Raw genomic sequence first — 18,732 nt, forward strand, 5'->3', positions numbered from 1 at the left:
AGTGTAATATTCTTCTTGAAGTCTGAGGACATTTCACCTGTGTCACACATCTTGCTCCCTAGATGGTAGACTTCTGTCAGGACTGGCTCTCACAAGGCCGTCAGTAGTTCTAATGGAATGTTGTCTACTCCCGGGGCCTTGTTTCGACTTAGGTTTTTTAGTCCTCTGTCAAACTCTTCACGCAGTATCGTATCTCCCATTTCATCTTCATCTACATCCTCTTCCATTTCCATAATATTGTCCTCAAATACATCGGCCTTGTATAGACCCTCTATATACTCCTTCCACCTTTCTGCTTTCCCTTCTTGGCTTAGAATTGGGTTTCCACCCGAGCTCTTGATATTCATACAAGTGGCTCTCTTTTCTCCAAAGATCTCTTTTATTTTCCTGTAGGCAGTATCTATCTTACACCCTATCGAGATAAGCCTCTACATCCTTACATTTATCCTCTAGCCATCCCTACTTATCCATTTTGCACTTCCTGTCGATCTCATTTCTGAGACGTTTGTATTCCTTTTTGCTTGCTTCATTTACTGCATTTTTGTATTTTCTCCTATCATCAATTAAGTTCACTATTTCTTCTGTTATGCAAGCATTTCTACTAGCCCTCGTCTTTTTACCTATTTGATCCTCTGCTGCCTTCACTATTTCATCCCTCAGGGCTACCCATTCTTCTTCTACTGTATTTCTTTCCCTCATTCCTGTAAATTGTTCCCTTATGCTCTCCCTGAAACTCTGTACAACCTCTGGTTTAGTCAGATTATCCAGGTCCCATCTCCTTAAATTCCCACCTTTTTGCAGTTTCTTCAGATTTAATCTGTAGTTCATAACCAATAGGTTGTGGTCAGAGACCACATCTGCCCCTGGAAATGTCTTACAATTTAAAACCTGGTTCCTAAATCTCTGTCTTACCATTATATAATCTATCTGATACCTTCTAGTATCTCCAGGATTCTTCCATGTATACAACCTTTTTTTATGATTCTTGAACCAATTTTTAGCTATGATTAAGTTATGCTCTGTGCAAAATTCTAGCGGACGGCTTCCTGTTTCATTTCTTACCCCCAGTCCATATTCATCTACTGTGTTTCCTTCTCTCCCTTTTCCTACTCTCGAATTCCAGTCACCCATTACTTTTAAATTTTCGTCTCCCTTCACTACCTGAATAATTTCTTTTGTCTGATCATACATTTCATTAATATCTTCATCATCTGCAGAGCTAGTTGGCATATAAACGTGTACTACTGTGGTAGGCATGGGCTTCTTCTCAATCTTGGTCGCAATAATGCACCAAGCGAGGTGGTGCAGTGGCTAGCACACTGGACTCGTATTCGGAAGGACGACGGTTCGCGTCCGGCCATCCTGATTTAGGTTTTCCGTGATTTCCATAAATTGCTCCAGGCAAATGCCGGGATGGTTCCTTTGAAGGGCACGGCCGATTCCCTTCCCCGGCCTACCCCAATCCGATGAGACCGATGACCTCGCTGTTTGGTCTCCTCCCCCAAACAACCGAACCCACAATAATGCGTTCACTATGCTGTTTGGAGTAGCTTACCAGCACTCCTATTTTTTATTCATTATTAAACCTACTCCTGCATTACCCCTATTTGATTTTGTATTTATAACCCTGTATTCACCTGACCAAAAGCCTTGTTCCTCCTGCCACCGAACTTCACTAATTCCCACTATATCTAACTTTAACCTATCCATTCATTTCCCTTTTTAAATTTTGTAACCTACCTGCCCGATTAGGGGATCTGACATTCCACTCTTCGATCCGTAGAACGCCGGTTTTCTTTCTCCTGATAACGACGTCCTCTTGAGTAGTCCCCGCCTGGAGATCCGAATGGGGGACTATTTTACCTCCGGATTATTTTACCCAAGAGGACGCCATCATCATTTAACCATACAGTAAAACTGCATGCCCGGGAAAAATTACGGCTGTAGTTTCCCCTTTCTTTCAGCCGTTCGCAGTACCAGCACAGCAAGGCCGTTTTGGTTAGTGTTAGAAGGCCAGATCAGTCAATCATCCAGACTGTTGCCCCTGCAACTACTGAAAAGGCTGCTGCCCCTCTTCAGGAACCACACGTTTGTCTGGCCTCTCAACAGATACCCCTCCGTTGTGGTTGCACCTACGGTACGGCCATCTGTATCGCTGAGGCACGTAAGCCTCCCCACCAACGGCAAGGTCCATGTTTCATGGGGGGGGAGGGGACTGAATTATAAGTTGGCCAAATTTAAAGTACTGAAGAGGAGAACATTAAGTCAGATATTAAGAACGTTAACAACCCACATTTGGAAATTAAGAATCAATGTGGGAATCAACCAGAACATAGAATATTTAAAAACAAACAATACGAAGACGACTAATGTTGTTTGGACATCTGTACAAAATGGCATAGAGAAGGTTAACGAAACAGATTTTCGAACATCTTTTGGGGAACACGACCACAATAATGTTTGTTTAATTTACATATTTTTAGTATGTTTCAGTTCCTACCCTAATGGGACCTGCGGTGGTGCTCCTTTCCGCCGAAGATGTATGGTTATTTTATTCTGTTTCGCAGCTTTATTTTGTTTGCAACTGGTTTCTGGATAATGCGAGGGGGTGAGGAATTTTACTTGTGTTTCCCAGTCGTGACTGTACGGCGCGTTGCAAGCGGCGGTTCTGGAACTCGCCGTAATGCCGAGGGAAACTTAACGAAAACCCTGGCTAGAATTGTTGGTGTTTTACCACGTATTTTAGTGGTGGCGGTGTCCGTCTGCTCGTACCTTTGCGCGTTCTCCTTGGGTTGCCGAGGCCAGCAGCGTGGCACCATTAAGACCGCATCTCGCTGGCAGAGTCCCGCCGCTTTTTCTTCTTCTTCTTCAAATTTCTTCTCCCTCCAGGCGTAGTCGCTCGGCGATATAAGGCTGTCGGTATAGTTGGGTTTATCTCCCGTCATTACTTCTTGGTCGACCATCTCTACATCTACATGTACATGGTTACTCTGCAATTCACACTTACGTGTCTGGCAGAGGGTTCATCGAACCATTTTCATGCTAATTCTCTACCATTACACTCTCGAATGGCGCGTGGGGAAAAAGGAACACCTAAATCTTTCCGTTCGAACTCTGATTTATTTTATTATGATGATCATTTCTCCCTACGTAGGTGGATGTCAACAAAATATTTTCGCATTCGGAAGAGAAAGTTGGTGATTGAAATTTCGTAAATAGATCTCGCCGCAAAGAAAACCGCCTTTGTTTCAGTGACTGCCACCCCAACTCGCGTATCATATCAGTGACGCACTTACCTCTATTGCACGTTAACACGAAACGAGCTGCCCTTCTGTGCACATTTCTACGTCCTCCGTCAATCCTACCTGGTAAGGATCCCACACCGCGCAGCACTATTCCAGCAGAGGGCGGACAAGTGTAATGTGCGCTGTCTCTTTAGTGGGTTTGTCGCGTCTTCTAAGTGTCCAGCCAACAAAGCGCAGTCTTTGTTTCGCCTTCTCCACAATATTATCTATGTGGTCTTTGGAATTTAAGTTGCTCGTAATTGTAATTCCTAGGTATTTAGTCGAATTGACAGTCCTTAGATTTGTGCGATTTATCGTATACCCAAACTTTATCGCATTTCTTTTAGTACCCATGTGGATTACCTCGCACTTTTCTTTGTTTAGTGCCAACTGCCACATTTCGCACCATACAGAAATTCTCTCTAGATCATTTTATAATTGGAATTGACCGTCTGATGATTTTACTAGACGGTAAATTACAGCGTCTTCTCCAAACAATCTAAGGGGGCTGCTCAGATTATCACCTAGATCATTTATGTTAATCAGGAACAGCAGAGGGCCTATGACACTACCTTGTGGAACACCACCAGATATCACTTCTGTTATACTCAATGATTTACCGTCCATCACTACGAACTGTGACCACTCTGAGAGGAAATCACGAATCCAGTCACACAACTGAGACGATACTTCATGCGCACGCAATTTGATTAATAGTCGCTTGTGAGAAACGGTATCGAAAGCCTTCTGGAAATCTAGGAATATGGAATCGATCTGAGATCGCTTGTCGACAGCACTCATTACTTCATGGGAATAAAGAGCTACCTGTGTTCCACAAGAACGATTTTTGCTGAATCCATGTTGGTTATGTATCAATAAGTCATTTTCTTCAAGGCGATTATCGTCTTCTCTGATGGCCTCCGTTTCGATTATTGGGTAGTCACCATCATCTTTTTGCTGGATGTCTGCGCTAACTGATGTTCTTAATTGCAGTTTTCCGTCTGGGACGCCACTGAGGCACACGTTAGTGCGTTGGATTGCGCCTCACACGATACCCCCTATGGCCGCCGATGGTGGACCCTCAGTAAGTAGCAGGCCATTTGCATCTCGGATCGAAGATTGTCCCGCTTCTGTGAGTGCCTCGTCGACAACATCGCGCAAGCTGTTCTCACTCTGGTGTGCTGGTTCGGAGCCTCCCCCTCCAGCACTCTTATCACTGGTAGATCGCCGGGGGAGTGGTGGTTGGCTTGGGGGTGAGGGGGGGGGGGGGGGAATAGCGGCCTGCTGCGCCGGTGGGGAGACCATAATGGGCAACTCAGAAGGCGATATTGCGGGGCAGCCGCCTGGTCGCGTCTTCCGACGTCTTCTCTTCATCTGCGCGGCATTTGGCGTGCACCTCTGTTTCGTCGTCTGCTTCTTTGCCTGACTTTCGGTGCCGCACCTCACATCAGCGGGCGCACGTCGGTGTCTTCTCGCCCTCTGCGACTGTCGTGTTCTCCGGAGCATTTGACGCATCTGATGGCATTAAGGCAGTATTGCGTCATGTGGCCGTCACCCAGACACCGGAAGCACTACGGCTTACGTTCCAGGTCGCTTGTTAGTGCTTCCGCTGTGACGGAGAAGCCGAGGAGCTTGCGCAACGTCGCCTGCAGTTTGCACGGCGAGTACAGCGGCGGCCTCTTTTTATTTGTCCTGTTGTGCAGCTTTACTCCTACAACACCGAAGGCATCTCGTGTGCAGCCTTTCCTGGACTGCCTCCTCATTGCAGATCCGAGGCAGTCCGCGAAGTTGGGGTTTAAAGACACACGGAAAGTATGCGGTACCCAGGTGGGAGTACCGCAATAAAATCAGATTCCTGACGTCGGTCTCGCCATAACTCGGCCGCCGGCGATAAAATTTATTGACGGAAACTTCGCACCCGCTTCCGGTAAACATAAACATCTTTACCGGCAGGCTCACAGAAACTCCGCACAACATCGAGGCGCCAACGTCGTCCCAGGCAGGCCCACAACCACAGAACTGTTCTCCTACACCGGTCACACGCCGGCTGGAATCCGATCGCGTAAGCTTCCTCCGGGGGTATATATAAACAGTAGCCTGGGCCTTCATAAATGGTTCAAATGGCTCTGAGCACGATGGGACTCAATATCTGAGGTCCTTAGTCTCCTAGAACTTAGAACTACTTAAACCTAACTAACCTAAGGACATCACACACATCCATGCCCGAGGCATGATTCGAACCTGCGACCGTAGCAGTCACGCGGTTCCAGACTGAAGCGCCCAGAACCGCTTGGCCACCGCGGCCGGCTGGGCCTTAATAGTCTTGGGTCATTCACAATTCTGCTGCTCGACTTATAGCTGCGGTTCACATCGTCGCTGTCGCTCTTCTCGTTCGTCTACACATCCGAACTTGTCTGGACGCGGAAATGGAGGCGAAGGTAAGGGGAATTCGAAGTCCGGCTTGCTTTCCACCACCAGGGAGCTGTGTAGGGCAGCAAACCGGAGTCAACGAAGCGGTTGGCCTTAGTTGCGGCTCGGTCTGCTGGCGGTAACATCAAAGCGTTGACAGTTGATTGGCATTGGGACCCCTCTTCTTAGTGTTAACACCAAGTCGAATGTTTGTTGGTTAAGTAGCGATTTGTTGTGTCTCTGGAACAGGTGTGTATTTAAAATTTGCAGGTAAGCCACAAGTCGCACTCTACATGTTTTATTGACCAGTTTTGCTCTTTAATTTAACAAGTGGATTATCAGAAACTCTGGAATTAAAGTTTAAAGTGCAGTAACTGGCTGTCAAATTAAGGAGTGAAACCAGTCTATAAATACATACAGAGTGCGACGTGTGGTTGTCCTGAGAAACTCAATTTCAACAGTCGCTTTTTCCCCTACAGGCAAGGCCTGATATCACTAAGGATGTGTAAAAAAAAAATTTTCAAATGTGTGTGAAATCTTATGGGACTTAACTGCTAAGGTCATCAGTCCCTAAGTTTACACACTACTTAACCTAAATTATCCTAACAAGGGAACCTCCCCATCGCACCCCCCTCAGTTTTAGTTATTATTTGGCACAGTGGATAGGCCTTGATAAACTGAACACAGATCAATTGAGAAAACAGGAAGAAGTTGTGTGGAACTGTGAAAAAATAAGCAAAATATACAAACTTGAGTAGTCCACGGTTCACATATGCAACATCAAGGAAAACGTGAGCTCAGGAGCGCCGTGGTCCCGTGGTAGCGTGAGCAGCTGCAGAAGGAGAGGTCCTTGGTTCAAGTCTTCCCACAAGTGAAAATTTTACTTATTTTATTTTTGCATAGTTATTATCTGTCCGTTCGTTCATTGACGTCTCTGTTCACTGTAATAAGTTTAGTGTCTGTGTTTTGCGACCGCATCGCAAAACCGTGCGATTAGTAGACGAAAGGACGTGCCTCTCCAATCGGAACCGAAAACATTTGATCGCAAGGTCATAGGTCAACCGATTCCTCCACAGGAAAACACATCTGATATATTCTATACGACACTGGTGACGGCATGTGCGTCACATGACAGGAATATGTTGTCGACCCACCTAACTTGTACACTTGGCGAATGGGTAAAAAGATTCTTCTACCTTGCCCGATTTAGGTTTTCTTGTGGATGTGATAATCACTCCCAAAAAAGTGATGAAAACATAAGAGTTTTTCACATAAACTGAAAATAAAAAATTAAAGTTTTCACTCGATAGAAGATTTGAACCAAGGACTTTTCGTTCCGCAGCTGCTCACGTTACCACGAGACCACGGCGCTCCTGCGGTCCCAGTGTCCTTGATGTTGCCTATCTTCCCCTGAACTACTCAGTTTGTATATTTTGCTAATTTTTTCACAGTTCCATACAACTTCTTCCTGTTTTCTCAATTGATCTGTGTTCAGTTTTTCAAGGCCTATCCACTGTGCCAACTTATAACTAAATCTGAGGGGGGTGCGATGGGGAGGTTCTCTTGTAAGGACAAACACACACACACACACACACACACACACACACACACACACACACACATGCCCGAGGGAGGACTCGAACCTCCGCCGCGACCAGCCGCACAGTCCATGACTGCAGCGCCTCAGACCGCTTGGCTAATCCCACGCGGCCTAAGGATGTGTATTTCTTGTGATTAAAAATATTGGCGTATAGATTGGAATATGGAGAAAGCATTAAAAATGACAGTTTTTTCGTGAACAGGAATATTTATGGCGTCCTACGGACTGCGATTATAAAAACAAACTGAGAAGACCAGACACTTGCAGGTATTAGAAAGCGGTATGCACGATGTCAAAAAGAAAACAGTGTCTTGAACGTGGCGCTTACGACAAAAAGAAACAAACAAAACTGACAGAGACTATTAACTTCCTGCTGCAGATACAGCTCTCCTAAGAAACACGTTAACTTTGGAAATAGCTGGGCCAACATAGGTCAGTAATGATTCCAAGTCTGCAGGTTTCGTTCGAAAAAAAAATTATAAAATAGCCCATATTCCAAATCAGCTTAAGCCAGACACTAATTTTGTTTCACCACACCGCTCCCTGCTTCTTGAAAGAGGGGTCATCCATCAGTGCCGTCTCTTCGTCTTCTTTTTCTAGTGATCAGCTTCTTTGAGTAAAATAAATGCCGCACATGCGACGACTGTTAAATCCTCTTCTCCCCTCATAATATCGGCCGATAAAATTGTTATTAAAACGCTACACTTGCGGCAGTCACGCACACGCGCGCCTTAAGCCACGACGCACAGCAACAAGGACATTACTGTCTCAGCAATTCTGTACCAAAAGAGCGCTGATAGCTTTTCCAATTTTCTATAATAATGCGATATTTCAAGCCAACATGAATTTTACGAATAAAAATTACACCTTTTTTAAAAAAGGATAATTCACGAACGAAAAAGTTATAGCGCTGCTGCTATGGGGTAATTGATATTTCGATTTTTCACTCGGTAAAAATCGCCTGTTATAACTCAGACCAAACAAATATCGAAAAATACCGGTAACTCCACAGTCTGGAACTGCGCGACCGCTACGGTCGCAGGTTCGAATCTTGCTTCGGGCATGGATGTGTGTGATGTCCTTAGGTTAGTTAGGTTTAAGTAGTTCTAAGTTCTAGGGGACTGATGACCTCAGAAGTTAAGTCCCATAGTGCTCAGAGCCATTTGAACCGGTAACTCCGCACTAAAATACAGGTATCGGTTTTAACCGGTCGGTTTTTTCATCACTACCGCCCAACCGTCACCAGATGCAGCCTCGGTTTATCACCCACTGCCTCGTTTGGGCTAGCATTCACGGACTCTGTGAGAAACTCTATATTCCGGTGATGGAATATACTGTGTGAGAACTTCTCATCGGTGGGCTGCAGTGTTAACCTCGGACCTATCAAGCAATGACTCATTTTCTTGTTGACTGTCAGTGACAAAGCATTTACTAATGAAATTTTGGTTAAAATGTGTTGTTCCCTTGCGGTCATGGGCACGAAAGAAAGATTTCGAAAGAACTGTGAATGAAGAAAAAGCAATGGAATTAGAATTTTTTTTAAGAAAAAATTATTAACAATGAAAGGATTTATAGAAAGGAAGCAGAAGACTGCTGCAACGTGTTCTGAGGAGAGGAAAAAGACAAACAGTGAGAGAATTAAGGAGTGGAAGAGGAGACGGAGGAGGAGAGAACAGCAGGGGATGAAGCATTGAAAATGTCCATTTCTAGGAGACCCAAACGGAAAACCAAAAATAAACAGGTATGTAAGTTCATATAAGCTTTTCATTTATTGAGATTCTTACTACGGAAGACGTCATTTGCAGTATAACTGGATTAACACTTAGCGCGCGGCTGGGGTAATATTACAGCGCTTCCTGAAAATGGGGATGTGCGGCGGACGTAATATTACGTCACATCCGTTATGACTATCTTCCACACTGTCAAACGTATATTTACGACTCCCGCAAACGTCTGTTAGATCTGCAGCCGTCGCAGTTTCTATTAGATGGTAGTAGCGGTATCACTGGAAAAATTCGTCGTTTTTGAAACATTTGTTATCTCTTGTTTCGTAGGCGGTAGCAGGTGTTCAAGTTCTCTCTGTTTCGAGCGCTGTGTGTGCCTTTGTGTAGATTGTGTGTCCAAAATGCGTAGTAAAGTGGTGAAACGTCTGAAGCGAATGATTTTCAATGTCCTTGATGATTCTGCAGATGATGAGAATGAAATATCTGATGTTTATGATTCAGATTACACGTTTTCCGTAGATCGTGTCGTCATGAATAATTCTCCAGCAGGTAAATCAGGAAATCAGTTCGTACATATGATAGCAGTGAGTGCAATATTGGATATGTGCAGGGTGAAAATTATTGAACTATACGAAAAAAAACATAAATTAATTACAAACTACGGCATGCACACACTTTGTTCAACATGTAAACGTCACTACAGATATTCAGATTTAGGTTATGACATGTTCGATATGCCTGCCATCATTGACGATGATGTGATACAGACGAATAGCGAAATTTTGCGTGAGCCGCTGAAGTGTCGGAATATCGATGCTGTCGATGAACTCCTGAATGGCTGTTTTCAGCTCAGCAATGATTTTGGGGTCATTGCTGTACACCTTGTCTTTAATACAGCCCCACAAAAAGTAGTCGCATGTGTTCAGATTCGGAGAATATGGCGGCCAGTCGAGACCCATGCCAGTGGACTCTGGGTACCCCATAGCCAGAATGAGGTCGCTAAAGTGCTCCTCCAGGACATGAAAAACACTGTGGCTTCGATGGGGTCGATCTCTGTGTTGCATAAACCACACATTGTCGAAATAAGGGTCACTTTGGATAACGGGGTTTAAATCATCTTCCAAAACTTTCACGTACCGTTCGGTAGTCACTGTGCCATCAAGGAATATCGCACCGATAATTCCGTGACTGGACAATTGCACACCACGCAGTCACCCGTTGAGGATGAAGAGACTTTTCTATCGCGAAATGCGGATTCTCAGTCCCCCAAATGCGAGAATTTTACTTTTTGACGAACTCATCCAACTGAAAGTGAGCTTCGTCACTAAACCAAACCATGCATGCGCATACTAATTCTCATCATGTCACGCGGCCAACCGTGCAGTTTGAACGTTCTAACGCAAAACCGGTTACAAGTTATGAATATTTTATTTTATATAGTTCAATAATTGTCACCCTGTATCTACGTTTCAATTCTTATCACATACCCACCATGAACGCAAAATTGCTTTGGTATTGTGTTTCCTGTGTTTCTTTAAACTTGATTTACAGTCAAATTCAGTCTAAACAGAGAGAGCACTTGTTTGCTTACCGGGGTACGAATTTGAATATTAGAACTCCTTTAAATTTCTTTCTGCGAGAATTTCTATTGAATTGAAGTTTTATCTGTGGATTCAGATTTAACCCTATCAATGCCAAAATATGTAATTTAAAGGAGAAAGTCTAAAAAGCATCGATTTTAAAAATTCTAATTAGATATTTGTTCACACAGGTTACGACTTCCGAAAAACCACATATTTTAGCCAGTTCGCAGTTAGTGGTAGCTACGCACAAGACCAGCACCGTAAGTGTTACGGCACTGAGTTATTGTTTCGGTAACGTCAGAGACTAGAGTTACCTTACCGCATCGAGATTCCTGGGCGTCGCGTGGATTGGTATGGGCTGCCATAGCAGCTCAGGGTTCCAGACTTGTTCACCCTTTGGAGGGTACAGGCCTGCCAAGCAAGTTTCCGCACTCATTAAACAGCGATCGTTGTCGCTGCTCCTGACGTGGACTTCTTGCGGATAGTACGTTTCACTCAGAAACCCATTGTATCGTTGCCGTAAAAATTTTCCAAGTGTAAACATCTCCATTTTCCCTTTCTGCAAACAAAGAAATGGAACGTGTGATTAGTATATAATGTTCAAAGAAAATGCAACAGAAGCTGAAAAAACAGAAGGCAGTTAACGTGGAGGGCAAAAATGAGTGACACTGCCTATACGGAAGGGTATTACATTCCCTGAAGAACGCTGCTTGAATAAGGGCCGTGACGCTGGTTTCTCATTTTGTGATTGGACATGGTCAACAACCCACTAACATCTTATGGACAAAGGTAAGAAAGATTAATGAGCTTTCTCGTGTGTGTTAAATGGAAAATCATTACACTATGACACTAGTGTCAGAAACACACAGACAGGTTTCGTCTATTGTATACCATCTTAAACACAACAGAACATTTACGCAACTCTTATCATTCGAAATTATTAACTTGATATGAAATGTCTGGGTAAGCTGAAAGAACCAGAGGTTGTTCAGGGTTTCAGAGGGCGCATTAGGCAGCAACTGACTACGACGGGGGAAAGGAATACAATAGAAGAGGAATGTGTGGCTTTGAGAGAGGAAATATTGAAAGCAGTAGATAATCAAACAAGTTAAAAGACAGGGTCTACTAGAAATACTTGAATAACTTAACAGATATTGAATTTAGTTGGTGAAAGGAGAAAATATAAAAATACAGCAAATGAGGTAGAAATATGAGATTGACAGGAAGCGCAAAATGGCTTAGCAGGAATGGCTAGAGGACAAATGTAAGGAGTTAGAAGCATATAATCACTAGGGGACAGACAGATACCGCCTACAGGAAAAGAAAAAATAAGCAGCTGTATCAATATCACGAACTCAGATGGAAGACCAGTCCTAAGCAAAGAAGGGAAAGCTGAAAGGTGCAAGGAGAGTAATAGAGGGACTATACAAAGTAGATGAACTTGAAGGCAGTATTACAGAAATGGAAGAGGACGTAGATGAAGTTGAGGCGGAAGATATCATACAGCGGAAGAATTTGACAGAAGTCTGAAAGACCTAGGTCGAAACAAAGCCCCGGGAGTAGATGAGATTCCGTCAAAACTACTGATAGTCATGGGAGAGAGATGACAAACTCTTCAATCTGGTGAGCAAGATGTAGGAGACAATCGAAATACCTTCATATTTCAAGAATAATATGTATCGCTTCGCCACCTATCGGAATTTCATGAAACTATAGAGACTGGAGCAGGAATATTCCACGATGTCCCGCAACAAATTCCGCATGTTTTCAAGCGAAATTGACCGAGTAAAAAGGTGTTGCATTACTTGTTGAACGACCGTCGTATATAAAGTGTAAAAGTCATAAACATAACTGTGACGATATGGGAAAAAGTTAAAAGCAACAAAGAGGAAGCACAGCGGGAAAAATGTGGCCTTGAAGTTAAGCCATTGCTGATCTATCGTTGTCGACCAGGTCAAATGAAACGCTCATGCTGTGCGATACGTTAGTTAATGGGGGCGTCCTGCCTCGCTAGTACCGACAAGCCTGCATTCGGAGCGAAGCGTGGAGCTTATCGACGACATTCTTAGTGGCTCCCAGGGAATTTCCGATTTTGTTACCGTTGTAGTACACTGATGTGATGGCCCCCTCCGCGTAGAATCATTTCAAAGATCACAATCATTTTGCACCAATTAAAAGAGGATTTTTTTTTCCCGCTGTGCTTCCTCTTTGTTGCTTTTAACTTTTTCGCATATCATCACAGTTATATTTATGTCTTTTACACTTTATATGCGACGGTCATTCAACAAGTAATGTAACACCTTTTTATTCGGCCAATTTCGGTTGAAAATATGCGGAATTTGTTGCGGGACATCGTGGAATATTCCTGCTTCAGACTCTATATTTCATGAAATTCCGATAGGTGGCGAAGCTTTACGTAGCTTTCAAAACGGCGTCTGAAACGGAGGTGCGTTCCAAACAAAGAGCTGTCACTGAATTTCTTTTGACAGAAAAACAGAGCAATGCAGATATTGACTGGCGCTTGCAGAATGTCTACAGACTCAGCACTGAAACAAAGCACGGTGAGTCGTTGGGCGAGGTGTCTGTCATGACCGCAACAAGGTCAATCAATCTTCCACGTGCTGGCCGGCCACACACAACTGTGATTTCTACAACTTTGGAATGTGTGGACAGTCATTCGAAGTGACTGAGGGATCACAAACACCTCGCTTCACAACTGTACGTCTCTGGTGGTGGTGCTGACACATTCGTCCACTAGTTGGGGTACTCAAAGTAGTGGTCCTTTGGGTTCCTCGTCGGCTAACAGAAGACCACCAAGAACAAAGAAGGGCCATTTGTACGGAAGTGCTTGCGCGTTACGAGGCTATTCGTGACTATTTTTGTCGAACATCCTCACCAGTGATGAAACGTGGGTTCATACTTCGAATCGGAAACGAAACGGCAATCCATGGAGTGGCGCCATACCACCTCTTCCCCGAAGAAAAAGTTCAAAGCTGCACCCTATGCTGGTAAACTCATGGCGACGGACTTCTGGCACTCTGAAGCGGTTGTTCTGTTTGATGCGCAATAAAAATTTCCAACGTGTATTGTGCCACCCTCAGGAAAATGAAGAAACGACGTCAACGTGTTCGTCGCCACGAAAATGCAAACGAACATTTCCTTCTCCATGGCGACGCAGGGCCTCACTCAAGTCTGTAGACCCGAGAGGTGGTCACAAAACCTCATTGGACTGTTCTTCCTTACCTGCCCTACTACCCATATTTTGCACCTTCCATCTGCTTGGCGCAGTGAAGGATGCACTCCGCGGGAAGCAGTACGTGCATGATGGGGAGGTTATTGATGCCGAAGACTTTGGCTCCGACGTCGACAAGTAGAGTGATACTATGCGGGCATACAGGCCCTCCGAGTGAACGGAGATAATGGTATAATGGTTTTCGTAGCCAAAAGAATGGGGAATAATATGGTATATTGGAATCCTGAATAAAAACAACCTACTTTCAGAAAAAATACATTGCGTTACTTATTGAACGCCCCTCTTACTTTCAGTGAACGCAGCTCGTTTTATGGTTCAGCCATCAGTTTGACCTCGATGCAGACAATGTCCAATGAACCTGATGACGTCAACAAACAATCATTAAAGCCAAACGTTTTTGGTATTAATTACTAGACCTCCCTCTTCCTTGATCCTGTCATCCAACTACTGAATCAGATGACAAATGGGACCCACAGCTGCAACGACACGTTACAACCAGTCATCCTAATGAATGCTGCCTCTATTACTAACGAGACGGAGCATAAGTTAAGACAATGGGCTCTCATTGGGGAGGAGTGACGTTCAAAGGCCCGTTGGTCAATCCAGACTATGGTCAATCCAGACAGAGGTTTTCTGGTAGTTCCCGTAAATCGCTTAAGGCAAATGCCAGGACAGTTCATTTGTGAACAATATGGGCGATTTTCTTCCGCATCCTCGTTCTATCCGAGCTTGTGCTGCATTTCCGACGCCATTGTTGTTGTTGTTGTTGTTGTTGTTGTTGGTGGTGGTGGTGGTGGTGGTGGTGGTGGTGATGATGATGATGTGGTCTTCAGTCCCCAGATTGGGTTGATGCAGCTGTCCATGCTGCTCTATCGTGTGCAAACTTCCTCTCTGAATAGCTACCTCCACATAGATCATTATGAATCTGCTTACTGCTCGTCTCTTGATCAGATAGTTCGGTAATATTCACATCTGTCAACATCTTTCTTTGGCATTGGAATTATTATATTATTCTTGAAATATGAAGGTATTTCGACTGTCTCCTACATCTTGCTCACCAGATGGCAGAGTTTTGTCATCTCTCTCCCAAGGCTATCAGTAGTTTTGACGAAATCTCATCTACTCCCGGGGCTTTGTTTCTACCTAGGCCTTTCAGACCTCTCTCAAATTCTTCCGCAGTATGATATCTCCCGCCTCATCTTCATCTACGTCCTCTTCTATTTCTGTAATACTGCCTTCAAGTTCATCTTCTTTGCACAGTCCCTCTATTGCACTCCTTGCACCTTTCAGCTTTCTCTTCTTTGCTTAGGACTGGTCTTCCATCTGAGTTCTTGATATTGATACAGCTGCTTCTCTTTTCTTTTCCTGTAGGCAGTATCTGTCTTTCCCCTAGTGATTAAATGCTACTAACTCCTTAAATTTGTCCTCTAGCCATTCCTGCTCAGCCATTTTGCGCTTCCTGTCAATCTCATATTTTTACTTCATTTGCTGTATTTTTACACTCCTGGAAATGGAAAAAAGAACACATTGACACCGGTGTGTCAGACCCACCATACTTGCTCCGGACACTGCGAGAGGGCTGTACAAGCAATGATCACACGCACGGCGCAGCGGACACACCAGGAACCGCGGTGTTGGCCGTCGAATGGCGCTAGCTGCGCAGCATTTGTGCACCGCCGCCGTCAGTGTGTCAGTCAGTTTGCCGTGGCATACGGAGCTCCATCGCAGTCTTTAACACTGGTAGCATGCCGCGACAGCGTGGACGTGAACCGTATGTGCAGTTGACGGACTTTGAGCGAGGGCGTATAGTGGGCATGCGGGAGGCCGGGTGGACGTACCGCCGAATTGCTCAACACGTGGGGCGTGAGGTCTCCACAGTACATCGATGTTGTCGCCAGTGGTCGGCGGAAGGTGCACGTGCCCGTCGACCTGGGACCGGACCGCAGCGACGCACGGATGCACGCCAAGACCGTAGGATCCTACGCAGTGCCGTAGGGGACCGCACCGCCACTTCCTAGCAAATTAGGGACACTGTTGCTCCTGGGGTATCGGCGAGGACCATTCGCAACCGTCTCCATGAAGCTGGGCTACGGTCCCGCACACCGTTAGGCCGTCTTCCGCTCACGCCCCAACATCGTGCAGCCCGCCTCCAGTGGTGTCGCGACAGGAGTGAATGGAGGGACGAATGGAGACGTGTCGTCTTCAGCGATGAGAGTCGCTTCTGCCTTGGTGCCAATGATGGTCGTATGCGTGTTTGGCGCCGTGCAGGTGAGCGCCACAATCAGGACTGCATACGACCGAGGCACACAGGGCCAACACCCGGCATCATGGTGTGGGGAGCGATCTCCTACACTGGCCGTACACCACTGGTGATCGCCGAGGGGACACTGAATAGTGCACGGCACATCCAAACCGTCATCGAACCCATCGTTCTACCATTCCTAGACCGGCAAGGGAACTTGCTGTTCCAACAGGACAATGCACTTCCGCATGTATCCCGTGCCACCCAACGTGCTCTAGAAGGTGTAAGTCAACTACCCTGGCCAGCAAGATCTCCGGATCTGTCCCCCATTGAGCATGTTTGGGACTGGATGAAGCGTCGTCTCACGCGGTCTGCACGTCCAGCACGAACGCTGGTCCAACTGAGGCGCCAGGTGGAAATGGCATGGCAAGCCGTTCCACAGGACTACATTCAGCATCTCTACGATCGTCTCCATGGGAGAATAGCAGCCTGCATTGCTGCGAAAGGTGGATATACACTGTACTAGTGCCGACATTGTGCATGCTCTGTTGGCTGTGTCTATGTGCCTGTGGTTCTGTCAGTGTGATCATGTGATGTATCTGACCCCAGGAATGTGTCAATAAAGTTTCCCCTTCCTGGGACAATTAATTCACGGTGTTCTTATTTCAATTACCAGGAGTGTATATTTTCTCCTTTCACCAACTAAATTCAGTATCTCCTACGTTATTCAAGTATTTTTAGTAGACCGTGTCTTTTTACCTCTTTGATTCTCTACTGCTTTCATTATTTCCTCTCTCAAAGCCACCCATTCGTCTTCTACTGTATTCCTTTCCCCCGTCCTAGTCAGTTGCTGCCTAATGCGCCCTCTGAAACTCTGAACAACCCATGGGTCTTTCAGCTTACCCAGGTCTCATCTCCTTGATTTCCTACATTTTTCCAATTTCTTCAGTTTTAATCTACAGTTCATGAACAATAAATTGTGGACAGGGTCCACATCTGCCCCTGGAAATTCGTTACAATTTAAAATCTGGTTTCGACACTTGTGTCTTACCATTATATATCCAATATGAAACATTCCGGTGTTTCCAGGTCTCTTCCACGTATACAACCTTTTTTTCATGATTCTTAAGACAGGTGTTAGCGAGGATTAAATTATGTTCTGCGCGAAGCTCTACCAGGTGGCGCGTCCTTTTTCATTCCTTTCCGACAGTCCATATTCACCTAAAATTTCTCCTTTTCTTTCTTTTCCTACTATAGAATTTCAATCCCCCGTCACAAACTTTCGTCTCCCTAAACTACTTGAATAATTTTTTTAATTTTATCATGCATTTCTTCAATCTCTTCATCATCTGCGGTGCTAGTTTGAATATAAAGTTGCACTACTGTGGTGTGTGTGCGCAACGTGTATTCCTTGGCTACAATAGTACGTTCACTATGTTGTTCCTATTTTCTTATTGATTGTTAAACCTACACCTGCGCCATCCCCATTTGATTTTGTACTTAAAATCCTGTATTCATGTGACCAGAAATCCTGTTCCTCCCGCCACCAAATTTCACTAATTCCCACTATAGCTCCAACCTATCCGTTCCCCTTTTCAAATGTTCTAACCTGTCTGCCCGATTACGGGATCCATCATTCTACGCTCGAATACACAGAACGCTAGGTTTGTTTTTCCTGATGACATCCTGGGTAGTACCCGCCAGTAGATCTGAATGGGGGACTATTTTACCTCAGGAATATTTTACCCAAGAGAATGCAATCATTTAAACATACAGTAGAGTGCATGCACTCGGGAAAAATTATGGCTATAGTTTTCCTTTCAGCCGTGACGGGATTTCAAGCCCAAATCTTCGTTCTGCGTTTTTGGTAGTTTTAATTGCCGTACATTATGATGCAGTCATAAACCCAAAATAATTTTACAGCAAATGTGCAACATCAGTTCCCGGCCGCGCCCTTCGGCTAGTGGCGGTCGCTACTGCGAACAGCAACTTTCGTTTTTCTACGTCGGGACTATTTTCTAGACAGGATAAATTGGTCGGTCTGTTCTCAATCCGGTTACATTTCGGCTAGTCTGGACAGACACTGCTGATTTCAAAGGCAAACGATTTCCACTGACTGGCTGCACTTTTCCCTATACCCTTTGAAAAACGAACTTGAAAGGTTTACACACTAAATGAAATGCTAGGTAGTCATAGTGAGTTAGGTACATTACCACTCGGTGCATCTTTGAAAGCAAAAATAATGAAATTTACATGTTTACTCGGAATATTGTCACATTAGATATCATTGCATGCTGAAAACATGAGCGATACATCGTCTCTGGTTTCCAGAGGTTTCATTATTAAGAAAAGCAAGGGCAAACTATTAGGTAATTGTGGAGTCGTGGAACGAGGGTGTTGGATCATGGCGGAATGAACACACTTTGATAGCAGATGGGCTAAACACAGATTTCTATTTGAGATGTTCTATGTGTACCTGGGTTAAGAAATATACTTTTTTGTTAATAAAAGATAATCGCTGTGGAGAAACAGCATGATGGTGAACATCTTTTGAATATATTACAACTGAAAGGTGTGCTTGAACAGTAGCACACTATCATCTTTGAGGACTGTAACATATATTGTGCAATTATGACA

General features: G+C 44.7%; 1 protein-coding gene across 1 annotated transcript in view; it reads right to left on the reverse strand.

Annotated features, from left to right (window-relative positions):
- The window catches only part of LOC124555434 (lysosomal acid phosphatase-like), a 160,836-nt gene that overhangs the window by 79,623 nt on the left and 62,481 nt on the right, over positions 1 to 18,732 (reverse strand). The window contains exon 3 of the mRNA XM_047129344.1: positions 10,920 to 11,159. Within this exon, the coding sequence (XP_046985300.1) occupies positions 10,920 to 11,159 (240 nt within the window). The remainder of the gene's footprint in view (positions 1 to 10,919; positions 11,160 to 18,732) is intronic.

Source organism: Schistocerca americana, chromosome X (assembly GCF_021461395.2).
Source record: "Schistocerca americana isolate TAMUIC-IGC-003095 chromosome X, iqSchAmer2.1, whole genome shotgun sequence".
Classification (NCBI taxonomy): Eukaryota; Metazoa; Arthropoda; class Insecta; order Orthoptera; family Acrididae; genus Schistocerca; species Schistocerca americana.